Below are 17,605 nucleotides of genomic sequence, written 5' to 3' on the forward strand. Positions count from 1 at the left end.
GGCACGCCTGGCAGTTCCTCACCCACGAGAGCTCAGTCCTCAGCATGTCGCCCTGCCACGCGGGGGCTCCATCTGGTCCTCTGAAGTCAGGGCAGAGCGCTCTCTAGCTGGTGGCACTCTGCGCCACATGGCCTTGTGACGTGCAGAGCAACCGGACTGTTGATGCTTCGTCCTTGGTTGTTGCTTCCGCTGGAATCCGCGATCACCCTCTGGCGTCCATGTTGGCCTGGGACACTGACGCTGCTTTTGGCGCCTTTGACAAAGCACATCGAGTTCCTCAGTTATAGTCCAGCTTTCATCCAAGGCTGGACTAAACGAGTAGACCTAGGGATGCCTCCCAAGGCATCTTTTAAACATACAAGGATTGCTCCATCTTTCAATACAGAATTGTGTTCGATATCTGTCTATCCATGTGTTTACGCTCTGTGGGTTCTTGTGTCTTCCTGAGGTGTCTGTTAGTGGCATGGAGATTATATTTATGCACTGTGTGTATAAATCGTCTTATAAACTACTTACAAACCTTGTAGGACACAGTGGTTTGTGAAATTATTGAAGATGCTGTCAGTTGATCAGAAATTGCTAACATGTGGTGGCGACAAGGGTCTGGTATCTGTTATTGATTATTTGCTTTGAGGAGGTGAGAATAGGCTGGTGGGGAGGTCCTTACACATTTTCCCTCTCTGTGGGGAAAACCAGGTTCTCTTCTCATGTTTCCTTTAGCTGCAGTGGGCTGGGAGCCCCGCTGACAGACACCCTCGTGGATAGGTATCCGCAGTGATTTAAAAACAGACTCTTTTGGGGCTGGGTTGTGGCTCAGTGGCAGAGCACTTGCCTCGCATGCATGAGGTACTGGGTTCAATTCTCAACACCACATATGAATAAATAAAATAAAAATCCATCAGCAACTAAAATTTGAGGGGAAAAAAAAAAAAGGACTCTTTTTGTCTGTGGTGAGGTTTCTGCTTTCCCATGTAGCAGATGGGAAGATTGAGAAACTCTAGACGTGAGCTCTCTTCCCCAGCTATCCTCTGCACCCCTTTCCTCTCCACGTGGGGACCATGTTATGGTCACTGATATTCATGGTTTCCATTGCAGAACTCTGGGGTAGCAAGCAGCTGGAATCTGATGTAGAGGCAAAAAACTTGGAAGAAAACAGGGAGATGAAATGAAATTCCTTAGGCTCCCTGCAGTCAGACTTGGCTCCTCCATTTCCTCTCAAATGTCCCTCAGCCAATACCTGGAGTTGATTAGTTCTGCAGACTAAACATATTTGACTATCTCTTCCAGACTTGTTTTTATTCCTGGATTGTACTATTTGATGTTTCCCTTTCTGAGATAAAGAGGGCATTCTAGTTATATATTTATTTACTCTGTGGCACTTAGTGAAAGCCTTCAGTTAAAACATAACCAAAGAATCTACTGCTATGCTACTGCTACCTGTCTGTCCATCAGGCAGGAATGAGATTGGCCTCTGGGTTTCGGCCTGGCAGTTACCTCCCGTGCCCACAAGGGGGTGCTGATCCACTGCAGTCCTGGTGCCAGCGTGGAGACCCTTTCTCCTGGGAGTCCTGCGTGTGCAGGGATTGCGTGTGCAGGGATTCTGTGTGCAATGCCCAGAACGGGGCAGACATTCTTAGTGTAGAAGAAAAGCAACGTTCGTACCTTATTTTCAAGGGAGTCATTTCGTCATCACTTTGCAGTGCCTTTGAGGGCACCCTGTCCAGGAAGACACAGCTGGGAGGGGTGCTCTCCTTCCAGGGCCTTCCCTTACCACGACGAGCCCCTTGGCAGGTTCTCTATGTGGAACCAACTCAGATCAGAGAACTTCTCAGAAGCTCCCACAAGTCCACCCTTAACATATGCACCTGCGGACCTTTCAGACACCTTTTGCTCAAGGTGAATAGGTAGATTCACTTGTAATTTTATCTTTGAGGATCGCTGATGATGATTTTTGATCTTATGACTATTTCTAGCCATGATGACTTAGTAGTGTTAGAAAACTCTAGTGTTGTTTTACCCTGCTAAGACCCCTGGCTACCTGACTTTGAACTAAGGCAGATGAGCAATTTGAAAAGGGACACAGCATCATCTAGGACCCTAACGGCAAAGCCTCCTTGTGAATATACTTCACGCGTTTTTCTCAGAATTTGTAGAAGGAAAACGCACGATCTCAGGATATTTTTTGTGGTCACTGCCTGTCTGTGGGGTTTATTTTGAACTCAGGTTGTGCTTTTAGGGTTGTGAAAAGCAAAGCAAGGAGGGTTGAAGACTCCCAGCTGGCATGTCTCTGAGCCGTATGTTCTAGCGTCATCTGCCTCAGAAGGGCCACACTCCGCAGGAACCCTGCACACGTGTAGCAGAGGGTGCGTGTGCACAGGCAGCGGGACTCCTCAGGCTTCTGGAGGGTGGCGCCTCCACATGAAGGAGGCTGTCGGCTCTCCCACCCTGGGGAACTGCAGGGCCTTCCCAGCAGCCCTGGTGCAGTTCTTGCCGGGAGCAGATCATCTTCAGGGAGAGCCTCACGGGAGCCGGGCGCTCTCAACGGGGCGGGATTCCTAAACACAGCACTGAGACAGACTCGCCCTTTCCTGCTTCAGTAGGTCAAGGGCGCTCGGCGGGCCCCAGGCTCTGCCAGGGAGGCAGCGGTGCTCAAGCTCGGGTGCTGGGCCTGGCCGATCGCAGTTGGTACCCTCACCCCTGCCTAGCGTCTCCTTCTTGCATGTCCCACTGCCCCTGTGGTGGCCCAGCCCCTCCTGTGGGAGCAGTGCCTCCTGGTGGGAGACGTGCGTTCACGCCCAGGGGCCCTGCTGCTCGGTGTTTTCTGGACTGCTTCTTCACTGGGTGGCAGGGTTGGGTAGTTGCAGGCAAATCCTGCTCACAGAACCTGAAGTAGAGCACCTTAAAATGGGCGCAGGGGCCGTGACTGCGGCTCAGAGGGGCATGCTGGAGGCCCTGGGTTCCAGCCCCAGTGTCACAGAAAACAATGGGACATTTTGCAGAAAAGCTTGCTGACCCACAGGGCAAGAAGAGGCTGGAGGCCCAGACTCCAGGTGCAGGGGTTTCTGGATCAGCCCCATTTTAATCTGTCACTTAGGAATCATGAGAAGCTTTTGAAGAATTTTCAGCAGGGGGCTGCCGTGGTCAGTTGTGCATTTTAAAAAGTGCCTCTAGCCGCTGCAAGCTGGACTCTGGGCCAGGGGATGGGAAGAGAGGCAGGAAGGCACAGTGCAGCCCAGGTGTGGCCCAGTGTGCACCATGGTAGTTGTGGGGAGGGACAGTAAGTGGACAGGATGCCATGTGCCCTGGCTGCTTTCCGAGCTGCGTGCTAAGTTCTCTGTACTTCAGGCTTACGCTTCCGACACAGTCCTGTGAATTAGGAATAATGGGTTTTCCCTCATTTTTATCAATGAATGTACCAAGACTTAAAGAAGTTACTTTCCCAAAATTCACCTGGCTAGTAAGAGGTGGAACTGGGACACCAGCCAAGTTTGCTAACTCCAGAACCTGGATATAAATTCTCTTCTGTAAGAATATGTAACAGAATTTGTAATATCAAAATATATAATAAATGGGATAGAATTTTGTGCTTAGTGGATGTGTAGGGTCAGGGAGAAGACAGGGTCAAGAAAAGTCTTGAGGTTTTGCGCGTGAACGACGGCATGGGTGCCTTACCTGCTAAATCCTAACCCACTTCTCAGATACAGGCAGTGGTCCATTGACGTTCTTTAAAGATAGTTTCCAAAAAGATAAATTGTGCCCCTCTCGCAAATGTGAAATGAACATGTCTCAAAGATGTCGCTCAACTCATTAACTAGCACAAACAACAACAATGACAACAAACCAGATGAAACTGGCTCAGTTTGCTTGGAGCAGCCAGATCTTGATGGGCAGGGATGTCAGGAGTAGGCTGAGCCGAGCGCAGGCCCCCTCAGAGCCCAGCCTGGCTGTAGACCAGAACCTCTGGGAAGGTCTTTTCTGTTGCTGGGAACTTGTGTCTTCACTACACAAAACTGCACATTAACACCCACCCCTGCACAGCTGTAAAAATGGTGCAGTGAGTGGGACTTCAGACAAGCAAAGGGCCGTCTCAGCTCCACAGCCAAAGAAGTCTGCGAGTTCCTTCTCCCGGGCCCCAGGTTTTTGCTGATTTTCCAGCTGGCCTTCCCTCCCCGCTGGCGATACTACTCTGTCTTCAGCATCCTGCCATCGTGGCTTCCCTCTGTCCCATTCCCGCCAGGGGAGGATGGACTGGAGAGTGTTTGGAGAGTGCCTGGCCACAGTGCCCTGGGAAGCCTGCTGTGCCTGCTTAGGGGTGAGGCTCCAGGCCCTGGGCAGGGCCTCTCTGGCTCTCAGCTCCTGGTTTGCTAGTGATAGGCCAGGGCCTCCTGCTTCCCTTTGTAAATGTCTCCAGCTGCAGGCAGGTAACACTTGCCAGAAGATGGAGAGCTGCGTAATGACCCTGCATGTCCTTGTACCTGAACAGAACCTGTCAGTCATTCTCTCCAACCTGAGTGGGAGGCAGATAAACCCAAGATGACCCAAGTGAGAGTCAGACTCTGAAGGCCCTTGCTCGGCGGTTGCTTCCGGCAACGTGTACTTGTATTGCTGTGTGCAAAGGACGAGGCGATGAAAAAATGTAGCACTGTGAAATCTTTGTTCTTTGGTTTGTACCCAACAGATTTCCAGCACAAGATCACGGTGCAGGCCTCGCCCGGTGTGGAGAAGCGCAGGAATCCAGATGGAAGGAGCTGCAGCCCGCCCCGCAGCCCCACCATGCTGCCCCGGCTGCGGGCCATCCAGCGTGAGTGCCCCTCTGGGCTCCTCTCTTCACCCTGTCCCTTACTTGCCTTGGATTCATATGCGTGTTTACAGCAGGCTGTGGGCTGCTGGCATTTAACAGGTGCAGCAGCGATCCGGAAAGCACGCTTTGGACTTGGGTCCTGAGGCTGGCTTTCTTGTGCTCACGTCCACAGATGATGTGTCGCTTCTGTGCAGCGTGGCGTGGGCAGACAGTCGAAGGTGAAGCCCCTGCTCTGAAGACGGTGGTTAACGACCACGTGCGAAATCGGCAGGGGCTTGTTAGGCCTCGCGTGGCTGAGGTTTTGGATGTTGTGAAGGTGAAAGGAAGAACCTAGCGTCACCCCGTCTGTCTCCTTGATTGTTAAGGAAAACCATTATTTTTCTTTGAGACTTAACCTGAGTCCGCTTTAGGCTCGACCGACCTGAGGCTTCGGAACAGGGCTCTGCATGTGGCTTTAGAAAGAGCCCTTCCTGGGGGACTCGCGCTGTCACCGATGGCACCGGAGAGGCATTCAGACCCAGGCTCAGAGTTGGGGAGTCGGGTGGAGTAAGACTATTGATTTCTTGTTTTTCAAGGGCGGGTCCTTATAAACCCCGAAAGCAGGCCTAGGGAGAGCAGGTGGATGGAAACATGCATCCCTGAGTGGTCACGGCCCTCGCTGGGTCCTTCATTCACAGCCTCTCCTTTCTCCACCGATCTCCGTCCTCTTTGCCCATCCTCCTTACTTGAGGATAAGGAAGTCCAGAAGAACTTTTCCTGCACTGAACTTCATTTTTCCTTCTTTTTGTTAGTGGAAACCCTGGCAAGCAGCAGAGATTTAATGTCTCTGTGCGCTCCTGGACCGCCCGGCCGGTTCCGGGGCGTGGTGTCGACGGGCGGCTGCGTCTCTGAGCCCTGGGCACCCTCGAGTTCCTGTGGACGGTTTACCTTTCTGAGAAGGCTTCTTTTTGGATAAGGACTGTGTTTTATGCCTTGCCTGGGCCTGGAAAAAGGGTCAGGGCTTAACTGGAGGAAGGAGAAGGATGTTGGGCAGGAGCAGAAGCGGCCGCGGTCCCTGCTCCCGCCTCCTCCTCTGCCCTCGGGAGCACCCGCCCCCGTCGCCATGGGGAAGTGACCCTGGGCAGCTCACTGTACCCAAGCTCTGTCCTGCATGAGGGCGATACTTTGGGGATTTTGAACAACTTCCCACCCCTAGGGTTGGAACGGGGCCAGCTTAGAGAGGGTGTCCCCGGTGCTTAGGCTCAGACGCAGCCACGAGCCGTCGGATCCCAGTGTTCCTGGCAGGACCAGTTTGGGGTGGGAGCTGTGGGCTCAGGTTCTCCCACCTCAGCGTGGCCACCTTCATCCTGCCCTGGCTGCTATACAGCGGCTCCTGTGTCCGTGTCCCTGCCCCAGCCGGCTCCCAGCTGTCCCATGCTCTCATGGTGCTTAGGATGGAGGGCAGTCGGGCATGGTGGGCTCTGGGACAGACTCTCAGGGGCTGGACCCCAGCCCCGTCCCTGCCCCAAGACGTGGGTTGAGTGCCTTAACTCCTCAGCCCTCCGATGGCTGTTCTGTGAGCCAAGGGTGACGGGGGCCAGCAGTAGCTGGCCCACAGCGGCCCTGCGTGCTGAGGGTCGCCAAGCCCACCGTTATTCCCCCGTTGTCCTGTCACCACCTCCTGGCCCCTCCTGACCTCCCTCTCTCCCCCATGTCTGCCTTTCCAGCCTGGGGGTGTGTTCACTGTGAAAATCCAGCCTCTAGCCGGTGCATGGGGGGTACCGATAGGCACACCGACGGAGGGGTGGGCTGCTTCTGCCTGCAGAAAGTTGTAGCTGTCCCCTGACTCAGATCCCCTGGACATGGGCGTGAGGAAAGGTGGGTGAACTTAGCAAGAAATGTTTATTGTGCAAGACCCGTTATGCATGTATTTTGCATAAAGAAGTCTAGAGCAGAAGGGAAGGGCTGTGTCCCAGCGGCGGGTAGCCGGGGAGAGGGAGTCACGTCGGCAACCGGAGTAGGAGCGCTCCAACTTGTGAGCCTCTTTAAGGTCACCGAGGGGAGGGACGCATGGTGCCAGCCTGGCTTAGGCCCCAGGTGTTCTCCAGCCAGGTGCAGAGAGCTGTTGCCAGCAGACTCCACGGTGTTGGTGCAGAAAGTCCCCTTCCTCGCCGGCACTGCTGCTGGCTTACCCGGCAACTGGTGTGGGAACACGAGAGGGCACGCCTCTATGAGAATGAGAATGGAAAGCTCAGCTCTCAGGGTGGAGACTCACACCGAAGACTCAAAGCAAGCATAGGACACACCTGCTCCCCATTGGACAGAGTCGATGGCAGCAAGTCCCTCCACAGCTTCCTGAGTGAGGCTCCTGCTGCCCCGCCCCCCATGGCCTGCGTCCCACGGACGGGGTCGTGAGGGATGGTGAGCTTGGAGCCCGGGTCTCTCAAAGAGAGGCTCAAGCTGGGAATGCCGGGGCCTCCCCTTGACCCCCACCAGGCTGGCCGGCCCGCAGGATGAGCAAACCTAGATGGCTCTGCCCACTGTGGCAGGAGGACCAGACCCAGACTCCGCGGCAGCAGAGACCTGGTGGCCCTGGTTGCAGTGGCCGTCAGTGTCCACAGGTGCCCACCCTGCGGAGGCCACTCTAGTGACTCCGTGCGTTAACCCACTCAATGCCTGGTCCAGGCTTTGGGGGCGTGTGGTCCCCAGGTGAGGTGCAGGTGGGACCTGACTCCGAAGCCAGCCTCTGTTCAGACCACAGAAGTTCAGAATGTGTTTATTTATTTTTATTTCTGTTAATTTTTCTGGTACTGGGAATTGAACCCAGTGCACTTGACCTCTGAGCCACATCCCCAGCCCTTTTTGGATTTTTTATTTAGAGACAGGGTGTCTCTAAGTTGCTTAGGGCCTTCCTAAGTTTCTGAGGCTGGCTTTGAACTCACAATCCTCCTGCCTCGACCTCCTGAGCCGCTGCGATTACACATGTTTGCCATCGTGCCCAGCTCAGAAAATCTGTAGACAGGGAGGACGCAGAAGAGCACGTCAAGGGGCTGGGGGGAAACAGCCCAGGACGGCAGAGAGCTCGGCAGTTGTGTGGTTGTTGAGATAATCCAGGGTCTGGCTGCCCCGGCCCACAGCTCCTGCGATCGCTGGTCCTTCCTCTGCAGTTCTGCTGAGGGCTCCTAGTCAGAGCGGTGAGCACCGGTTCCAGAGCTCACCAGACACGTGCGCGTGCATCTGCGTGCACACAGGCCGTTTTAAACCTCGGAATATGGACACACACAGAAGAAATAAGATGTCAGCCAAAATGCCTCTGGTTTTTGAATGCCACCACCAAGAAGTGGGCGGGCTCTTGCTGTGATCGGCCCCTCCCCAGAAGGCACGCTCCAAGGAGAGCCTGCTTTATCACCCCCACGCCTGCGTGGCGTGTGTGAGCCGTGTCTTCCGGCCGTGGGACTCTGTGCAGGTGCCCTTCCTTCCTGCTGGGGCTGCTGGTAGAGCGTCCGTACGTTTCGGGGCTGGGTTTCTCCCCAAGGCTGTGTTTTACCCTGTGGTTTCCGAATCACCTGTGAGTGCCCGGAGGGCCAGCGGGGGCGCAGGAGGAGGCTGATCAGCAAAGCAGGGACCCCAGCGTGCGCAGGCCCTGCGGGGCGGGAGTAAAGGCAGGACGGGGGCCCTGAGCATTTCCAGATTGTAAAAGACCCCCGTAGCCAAACTGATGACGCCTAAAGAATTAGCTTAAGCTACGATGTTAAAGTGTATGTTTATGTCTCAACCTCAAAACTTAGATTTTTTTTTTTTTTTTAACATTAAGGTACTAGTTCACTTTAAGTCAAATGTTCAGTCTGGCTCCTAGTTTAGAAATTAAAATGAGCACCTAGCTGTCTCAGAACATCAAGTAGATAAATAAGCAATCCCAACTTTGTCGTTGATTTCCATCAAATTTGTATCTTTTCCATCGGTTCTTCCCACTTTCCTTGCTATTTTTCTGATTAGAAAAGTGGGTTTTCCGTGGACTGTATGAGCTGTGTCTGCCCTTCCCGGTTTCCGCATGTCGCCTCGGGGGCCTTGCGGCTGGTGGGTGGGCACGTGGCCGACGGTGCTGCTCTCTGTCTAGTGACCGCACAGGAAAGCAGTAAGCATGGGGCGGAAAGCAGCCCCTCAGCAGGAGGAACCCGAAGGTGTCAGGAGGGACTTGAAGAAGAAGGTCGTACGTGGGGACCGAACTTGGCTCAGCTTAAAGACAGAGCCGACGTCAGAGAGAGGTACGTGCGAAGCCTGGGGTCTGGGGCGTACCGGGCGGCACGGTGGCTGGACTCGGCCTCCAGAGCGCGGGCAGCAGGAGAACGCGGGCGCGGATGATCTGTCCGCTAGCTTTGTTACGTGAAGGTCAGCCCAGCTCTGGCAGTGCCCGACCTCCTTCCTTCTGGTTCGAAGGCCTTGTGTGTCTGCGTTAGCTCTTGTCCAGAGCTCGAGCGCAAGACGCCCTTCCTTTGCCCCTTTGTCGCTGTGGCTGAAGCACAAGTGCCGGAACCTGGCCGTGTCCTGTGGTTCTGGCATGTGACCCGCACGTCTTTCTCTCGTAGGGTCAGGCCTCTCTCGGATGGCAACAGTCCTTGGTCCTCTCTCTTAATAAAAAGTCAGAAAACGACCCCCTTGGCTTCGTTGTTTGGGGACCGGCCAGGTGAGGTGCGGGGGAGGAGGAGCTTGGCCTGGGCCCCGCGTAGGATTCTCTGCAGCTTTGCTTCCACATCCCCGTGCCCTGGAGTGACTGAGGGGAGGGCAGCGTGGAACAGTCCCCCCGGTGGCTTTGGTGCCACCGCTGTCTCCACCCAGTCCTTACGACAGAAGTCAGTGGGCTCCGGGTGGAATTGTGGGAATGTGTGGTTCCTGATCTCTACGGGAACACCTGCTGTCACGCTTCACTGTGTAGACTACTTAGCGGAGTCCAGGAGGTGGCAGCCTGGACACGGAGGCCCCACGGCCTGTTCAGGGGAAGGGCTGACGTGAGCTTGACCAGATGGGAATCAGGAAAACCTCGAGGTGGTCATCAGCAAAGAAGGCCGACAGCCTCCGCACTCGACGGTGCCTGGGGACCCTGCCACCGAGTGTGACGAGAGCTTGCAGGACTGGGCGCTTCCGAGTGTGCTCTGGGCGCCGCGTGGGCTCATTTCCCGTGTCCACGCCTCCTCCTGGGGCCTCTTCACAGGCAGGGACCAGGGAAGCTGTGCCAGAGGCAGGGCCTCCAGCGGAGGGAAGGAGGCTACATGCTGGGTCATCTGGCTCCCTGGGCATTCGGTGCCGGAGGAGGTGGTGCTGGAGCCAGTGTAGGCTTGGGGGCCTCCGGCTTCCCGCCTCCAGGGCATTGTCCCCCATCACGGTGGCCCTGAGCTCTGATTGAGGCCTGCTACAGCACAGACTGCGGGGCCCACCCGGGACTCTGCTTTGTTGGTTTGCAATTCCCAGGTGTCACTGGGTCCAGGTGACACACTGAGAACCACTGACCACTGTGTGACAATCTTTTTGGGGGGGACTGGGGAATGAACTCAGGGGCACTTGACCACTGAGCCACATCCCCAGCCCTATTTTGTGTTTTATTTAGAGACAGGGTTTCACTGAGTTGCTTAGCACCTCTCTTTTGCTGAGGCTGGCTTTGAACTCGTGATCCTCCTGCCTCAGCCTCCTGAGCCCCTGGGATTACAGGTGTGTGTACTACTGGGCCCACCTTTCTTTGTTATTATTGTTATTTTTAATTTGTTCTTTCTAGATACACATGCCAGTAGGTCTTACTTTGACTTATTATGCACACATAGCATAGGTGTAACTTGTTCCAGTTAGGATCCCATTATTGCCGTTGTACGTGCTGCGGAGTTGTAGTGGTCAGGTGTTCTTGTGTAAGGATGGGGAAGATGTGTCCAGTCCATTTTATTCTCTTTTCTTTTCCCATCCCCTCGCCAGTCCCTTCATTCCCCTTTAGCTTATCCAATGCACTTCTCATCTTCCCCTCCCTTGTTGTGGGTCAGCATCCACATATCAGAGAAAGCGATCTGCTTTGGATTTTGGGGGCTGGCATGTTTCAGTCAGCATGTCCTCTAGTTCCATCCATTTACCATCACATGCAATCATTTCATTCTTCTTTGTGGCTGAGTAGTATTCCATTGTGTATACGCATCACACTTTCTTTTTTGACTCGACTATCGTAGCTCTTGTGGATTGAGCTGCTGTAAACATTGAAGTGGCTGCATGTGTGATGGTCTTGCTCCCAGGCATAAGGTAGATGGGGTCTGTGTGCTTGGCCGAGGCGGTGAGGAAGCAGGTGTGTTCTGCGTGTGTCTGTGGGTGCATTGTTGTGTCTCCATGGCTTTGTTTCCAGGATGGTTTCTGTCACCAGGGCTGAGGAAGGATTTCTGGAGGGTAGGGGACAGCGGGGGCTTTCCCTGCCGGTTCCCCTGTGGGGAACTGTGAGTTGCAGGACCCCAGAGTCCCATTCTTCAGGGTCCTGGATGAGCTGCGGCCCAGCGGGAAGGACGTCGTGAGCGCTTCCCCGGGCGGTCTCAGCTGTGGCCCGCGGTGCGGCGCACGTGATTTCCGGTGAGACTGCCGCACTCACTGTGTCTGTGCTTTCATTCAGGGCCCTGCACGGAGCCAGCACCTCGCCCTGATGCGTCAGCGCGCAGAGAACCAGAGCAAGTGCCCGTGCCTGGGTGGGCCTGCGTCAACCCACCTCTTTGGAAAGAGGGTCAGGAGGAGACCCCGGCGGAGGCCAAGGGCCACGGGAAGGGACCCCCAGCGAGCTGTGCCCCGGGCTCCTCTCAGGTGCCTCCCGTGAGCAGCCCGAGCGGCCCTCCCCAGAGGAAAAAGACGGGCTCGGCTCTGTACGGGTGCGCGGTACTGCTGGCCTCGCTGGCTCTGGGGCTGGACGTCAGAGAGCTTGGCCAAGCACAGGCTGCTGGAGAGCCGAGGCCCAGGGAGGAGGAGGAAGGAGAGGGGCCCCCCACGGCTCCCCTCCCTGCGCCGCGAGCCCTCTCTCCAGGCCCCCCTCTCTCCGCCAGGCGCTTGCTGCAGACAGATGGGCACGTGCTACTTGCGGGCAGCACATGTGTCCCTGGGGACCCGGAGACGCCTGCTCTGGACTTCTGTCCCTCCACTCCGGGCTGCCCCATGCCAGGAGCTGAGGCTGGTGGCACTGCACCACACGGCCCACCTCCTGCCCTCCCAGGGCACACACCCGGGGATGCGCCTTGTTCTCCAGAGATGGCCGGCCTGCGCCCCCGGAGAGCCGCCTTGGGACCCCAGGTAGGCTGCCACAGGTGGGGACCAGCACGGGCACCCTGCAGAGAAGGTGGGGGAGCGTGGGCCGCCGGCTCCCCTGCCTGGAGGTTGCATTTAGTAACTGACTACTGTTTACGTGGACCTTTGCATCTCCCCTTCTCTTTCATCTGATTTTAATTTAACCAGAATTTGGATTCTGGGGAGAGTATGGTTAAATTCAGTGACCGAGGAGAGTGTTGGCACACACCCTGGTCACAGGGAAGGCGAGTCAGATGGCAGGGGTGGCCGCACGGCTGGACCTGAGCTGGTGGCAGCTGCTGTCCTGTGGTCCTTTACCAGGGCTGCTCCGTCCCTGCCGGGGTGGAGGTGGGCAGGCGCTTTAGTGTGCCAGGGCCGCAGGACAAGCCACAGGCCCGTCCCCTGCTGTGGGTGGGTTAGGTCCACCAGGGCCGCCTCCTGGCCACACAGCTGTCCGTGTCCAGTGCTGTTGCCTGGCTGCCCGCCCCCACTGTGTAAGTCCTTGTCCCATCTCCTCCAGTCAGGACACTAGCCATGTGGAACGTGGGCCCACCATGGGGGCCTCGTTACCACCTTTGTGAAGTCCCCTCTCCACACGGCCACACCCTGAGGTCCTCGGTCAGGACTTCGGTGGGTGGACGCTAGGGGACATGTCGGGCCACAGCAGCAGGGTCACCATGACGTGGTGTGCCACGCAGCGCCCCGAGCCCGTGTCCAGGCGTGGCAGCTGGGGGAGGGAGGGTTTTCCTGGCCCACCGAACGCGGTGCAGAGACAGCCCCTGACATCTCAGAGGCACTCAGACGACGCGGCCTCTGACCCGGGTGGTCTCCCTTCACCTTGGAGGGGTCTCTGCAGACAGGCGTCAGCACAGAAGCCAGGGCTCAGAACTCGTGGAGAGCGTGGGCGCTGGGATGAGCATCCAGCAGGACCCAGCTGATCCCCTGCTGCCCTGAAGGCCCTCCTGTCCTGCCCACCTGTAAAACCTGACCAGTGCTCACAGGCTGCCTGACCGTGTAGGCAGAGGGGTGGTCCCCCCTGAGACTTCTGGGGTGGATAGCTCTCCAGTACCCACCTTTGAGGATACCAGTTACTTGGGAAGACCAGGTGACTTGGAGGCACAGGATTGAGGTTCAAGGCTCAGTTTCACCTCTGGTCACCATAACTCTGGGCCCACATCCTCGTTCGGAAGCCTTCGAGGTCCTGTAGCATCAGTTCATGTGGAAATGGCTTGAGCTTGCTGTGTGATGTTGGGCAAGTCACCTGACCATTCTGGGCCTGCTTCCTCGCCTGCCAAATGGGAGTGGCGATAGCTGTTTATCTAGGACGCTCCCTGACCCTTGCTGTCCCTGCGACTGCGCTGAGTCAGAGGGCACACGGTGCTGCACGAGTTGACGGTCACTTCTTGTGTACAGGAAGATGGTCACGAGCCCCGTGTGCTGGTCAGGAGCAGGAGTGAAGGGCAGTCTGGAGCTGGAAATGCTGTGGAGGGTTGGTCACAAAGCCTCAGCTCAGCGGGCACTGCTTTTGTCAGCCAGCACTTCTCCTTGAGCGCACCATCTTTGCTCTCTGTCGCGGGTGAATTGGTCTGTTACTCATCCGTAGGAGCATTGGGTGTCGGCCTTTCGTGATCTACGGGTGAAATCCCAGCACCCTTTGCCTCCTGCCAGAAGCTGGTCACCTGGGGAGTGTTCACAAGTCAGTGCTTCGGCACAAATGAGAAGCCGTACCCTGACCACGCCCTGTCCTCGTCGGTTCCTCCCAAACCCAGCCTAGGAGCCACGTTCAGTCTGTCACCCAGCATTTCTGAAGGTCCACGCTCCCAGGCTCATGCCTGTTAAGTCCACCCCTGACCACGCCCTGTCCTCGTCGGTCCCTCCCAACCCCGAACTAAGAGCCACATTCAGTCTGTCACCCAGCATTTCTGAAGGTCCACACTCCCAGGCTCATGCCTGTTAAGTCCACCCCGTGCAGGAAGCGCTCACGGCGGTGCTGGCCAGAGCGCTGCAGGCTCCTCGGCTCCTTTGCAGCTAGGATTGCCATGCGCCCCTGGATCCGGGGGACTTTCTCCCTGGGTGGAGTGGCAGTCCAATGGTGGCGTAAAGGTCCATGAGCTGCTGTTTCCTTTTCGTTGTGGCCTACGCTCCTTCCAGGGTGAACTGTCGTTCCTCTGGAGCGTTGTTTTCCGGGAAGTTGGGTCTTCTAATAGCACGTCTTGCCTCTCTCCACCAGCAGGTGCTCCCGGGGCCTCTGAACCACCACCCCCGGCCTCCTCTGGCCTTCCCTGAAGCTTACCAAGCAAGGTCCCTCCTCTGCAGCACCCAGCCGACATGGTCATGCCTCAGCTACCCCCTGCTTCCTCATGCCGGTCAGATGTGCCACGGGCTGCTCCACAGAGGACAGGATCCCCGCCTGCACAGGTGACCAATGGTGGCCACTCAGGACCAGGCCCCGCCTGCCTCCTTGGTACCCAGGACAGAACTTGGTTCCAGGTGCCATCCTGGCTGGACGCTGATGTGGAAGGACAGAGCAGGGACTGCACGGTGCCCCCGTGCGGGATGCAGAGCGTGGCTCACTCACCGACCATCCGCCGCTTGAAGAAGTTTCTGACTTGAGGCCTTTGCTGTTCAGCACTTGCTTTGCTGAGCACACCGCAACACTGTCCCCACCCCTGGGTGTGTCCTGCTGCTGTCCCCGAAGCCGTGGCCCGGGGACTCGGTCACGGGTGCTAATCCAGAGGGCCCTCCGTGCCTGTGGCCTCTGTATCATGGCCCTGGAGTCTCTCCCCGTAACTGACATGCGCAGAGCGTGAAGCAGGACGTGCGCACCAGGACCCTGCAAGCCCAGCTCCCGAGCAGGGCCTCCATCTTGTCCACCCGCACCTTCCCACAAGCTCAGTGCCGTGGTCGCTGCCCTTGCCCTGGCTGCCCTGTGCTTCGTGCTGACCTTTTCCCCTTTCATTGTATGACAGCTGAGTTTCCTGGGACAGTAATGTGACTTAGGAAGTAAATCACCTCTTTATGGAGAAGGTGTCTGTACCTGGAAAGACGCCGTCCCATCAGGCTCCGGTCTCTGAGGGTCCACGCTGCGTGCGTGGCCAGTGCCCACCTCAGGCGGGCCGCGGCCTTGCTCCCTGAGGAGGTGTCGCCGAGCGCGACTCCTGAACGCCTTCTCCACGAGAGCCCTGAACGGCGGCGCTTGGGAGGTCAGCCACTGGCATTCGGCTGGGTCGTGCCAGTGGCCGAGCGGGGCTGGCCTGGGGTCCATCCTGTGACGGCCTCCTCCCTCTTCAGCAGCTGGGGGCTGGGTGTCCAGGAGCAGACCACTTTCTGCTTCTCCAGCAGAGCTTCTGAAACCAGCCACACGCCAGCACCCGCGGGGGCCGCTGCTGCGACCCTCGTGTCCAGACCCTCCTGGTGCCCTGTTGGCACACGCAGGCGTCCCGGCCCAAGCACACGCAACCGCGCCGCCGAGAAGGGCGGTGCTGCTGGAATTGCAGCCCCGCGGCACGTTCCACTGCTGATTAGATGTGCGATCCTACAGCCATGAAGGGGCCGCTGTCCGGCGGAGCGGCTCCGCGGGAGCCCATGGGCTCACCTGGGTGCCCGCGGTTACCCCGTCCCTGCAGTGTGCCATTTAGGATTCAGGCCCATCCAAAGAACAACGGAATTACAAACACACCTTGGTCTTTCACTTGAAATCGCGCTTCAGTCGAGGTTTTCTGCAGAACTAAGATGTCAGAGGCGTAAGAGGATCAAGTCAGGTGTGGTGTTAGCCACCTAGCTGTTTGTCGCAGCAGGGGACCAGCAGATGACCGGCCTCTCTCAGGACTGCCGAAGGGGCGTGTTGGAGGGAAACAGCTGTCCTTCTGGGTTCTCGGTGCAGAATCCGAGTCACCTCCCTGCTCTGCTGTTAGCGTCAGTCCTGGGGTGCAGCCTCCCTGGTGGGCTCCCGTTAGGTCAGGTGATGGTGACCCCGTCTCCTCAGACTCTCCGCACATCCCACATCAGGAGGGCCGCTTTGCCTTCGGTCATGGGGGCCTGTTTCCAGCAGTCAAGGGAGCACCCCAGATACTCAGTGCACAAGAGAAGAGTGTAGATGATCCTCAGGTGCACCTCTACCACAGCAGGCTGTGTGTGTGCATGTGTGAGAGAGAGAGAGATGGGTGTGCACGTGAGGTGTGTGTGTGTGAGATTGTGTGTGTGTGAGATGGGTGTGTGTGATGGGTGTCTGTGTGTGTGAGAGAGAGTTGGGTGTGTGTGTGTGAGATGGGTGTGTGTGTGTGTGAGATGGGTGTGTATGTGAGATGGGTGTGTGTGTGATGGGGGTGTGTGTGAGATGGGTGTGTATGTGTGAGATGGGCGTGTGAGATGGGCGTGTGAGATGGGTGTGTGAGATGGGTGTGTATGTGAGATGGGTATATGTGTGTGATGGGGGTGTGTGTGAGATGGGTGTGTATGTGTGAGATGGGCATGTGTGAGATGGGTGTGTGCATGTGATGAGTGTGTGTGTGTGAGATGGGAGTGTGTGTGTGATGGGTGTGTGAGATGGGTGTGTGTGTGTGAGATGAGGGTGTGTGTGAGATGGGTGTGTGTGATGTGTGTGTGTGAGATGTGTGTGTGTGAGATGGGTGTGTGTGTGTGAGGTGTATGTGTGTGAGAGATGGGTGTGTGTGTGAGATGTGTGTGTGAGATGGGGGTGTGTGTGGGGTGTGTGTGTGTGAGATGTGTGTGTGAGATGTGTGTGTGAGATGGGTGTGTGTGTGAGATGGGTGTGTGTGTGAGATGGGCATGTGTGAGATGGGTGTGTGTGTGAGATGGGTGTGTGTGTGAGATGGGTGTGTGAGATGGGCGTGTGTGTGTGGTGAGTGTGTGTGTGAGAGATGGGTGTGTGTGTGAGATGTGTGTGTGAGATGGGGGTGTGTGTGAGATGTGTGTGTATGTGTGAGATGTGTGTGAGATGGGTGTGTGAGATGGTGTGTATGTGTGAGATGTGTGTGTGAGATGTGTGTGTGAGATGGGTGTGTGAGATGGGCATGTGTGAGATGTGTGTGTGAGATGTGTGTGTGAGATGGGCATGTGTGAGATGGGTGTGTGTGTGAGATGGGGGTGTGTGTGAGATGTGTGTGTGTGAGATGGGTGTGTGTGAGATGTGTGTGTGAGATGTGTGTGTGAGATGGGTGTGTGTGTGTGAGATGGGTGTGTGTGAGATGGGTGTGTGAGATGGGCGTGTGCATGTGATGAGTGTGTGTGTGAGATGGGAGTGTGTGTGTAATGGGTGTGTGAGATGGGTGTGTGTGTGTGAGATGGGCGTGTGTGAGATGGGCATGTGTGAGATGGGTGTGTGAGATGGGTGTGTGAGATGGGTGTGTGAGATGGGTGTGTGAGATGGGCGTGTGTGTGAGATGGGGTGTGTGTGAGATGGGCGTGTGTGAGATGGGGGTGTGTGTGAGATGGGCATGTGTGAGATGGGGGTGTGTGTGAGATGGGTATGTGTGTGAGATGGGCGTGTGTGAGATGGGGGTGTGTGTGAGATGG

At 56.6% G+C, this 17,605-nt stretch overlaps 1 protein-coding gene across 1 annotated transcript in view; it reads left to right on the forward strand.

The window, feature by feature from the left end:
* MAP3K21 (mitogen-activated protein kinase kinase kinase 21) overlaps nt 1–14,870 on the forward strand; it is a 36,610-nt gene extending 21,740 nt beyond the window's left edge. The window contains exons 7-12 of the mRNA XM_079106490.1: nt 4,679–4,937; nt 5,593–5,653; nt 8,777–9,045; nt 9,367–9,464; nt 11,412–11,769; nt 14,359–14,870. Of these exons, the coding sequence (XP_078962616.1) occupies nt 4,679–4,937; nt 5,593–5,653; nt 8,777–9,045; nt 9,367–9,464; nt 11,412–11,769; nt 14,359–14,683 (1,370 nt within the window). The 3' untranslated portion in view covers nt 14,684–14,870. The remainder of the gene's footprint in view (nt 1–4,678; nt 4,938–5,592; nt 5,654–8,776; nt 9,046–9,366; nt 9,465–11,411; nt 11,770–14,358) is intronic.
* Nucleotides 14,871–17,605: the final 2,735 nt, after the last annotated feature.

The sequence above is a fragment of the Sciurus vulgaris genome (genome assembly GCF_902686455.1).
Source record: "Sciurus vulgaris genome assembly, chromosome: 12".
Classification (NCBI taxonomy): domain Eukaryota; kingdom Metazoa; phylum Chordata; class Mammalia; order Rodentia; family Sciuridae; genus Sciurus; species Sciurus vulgaris.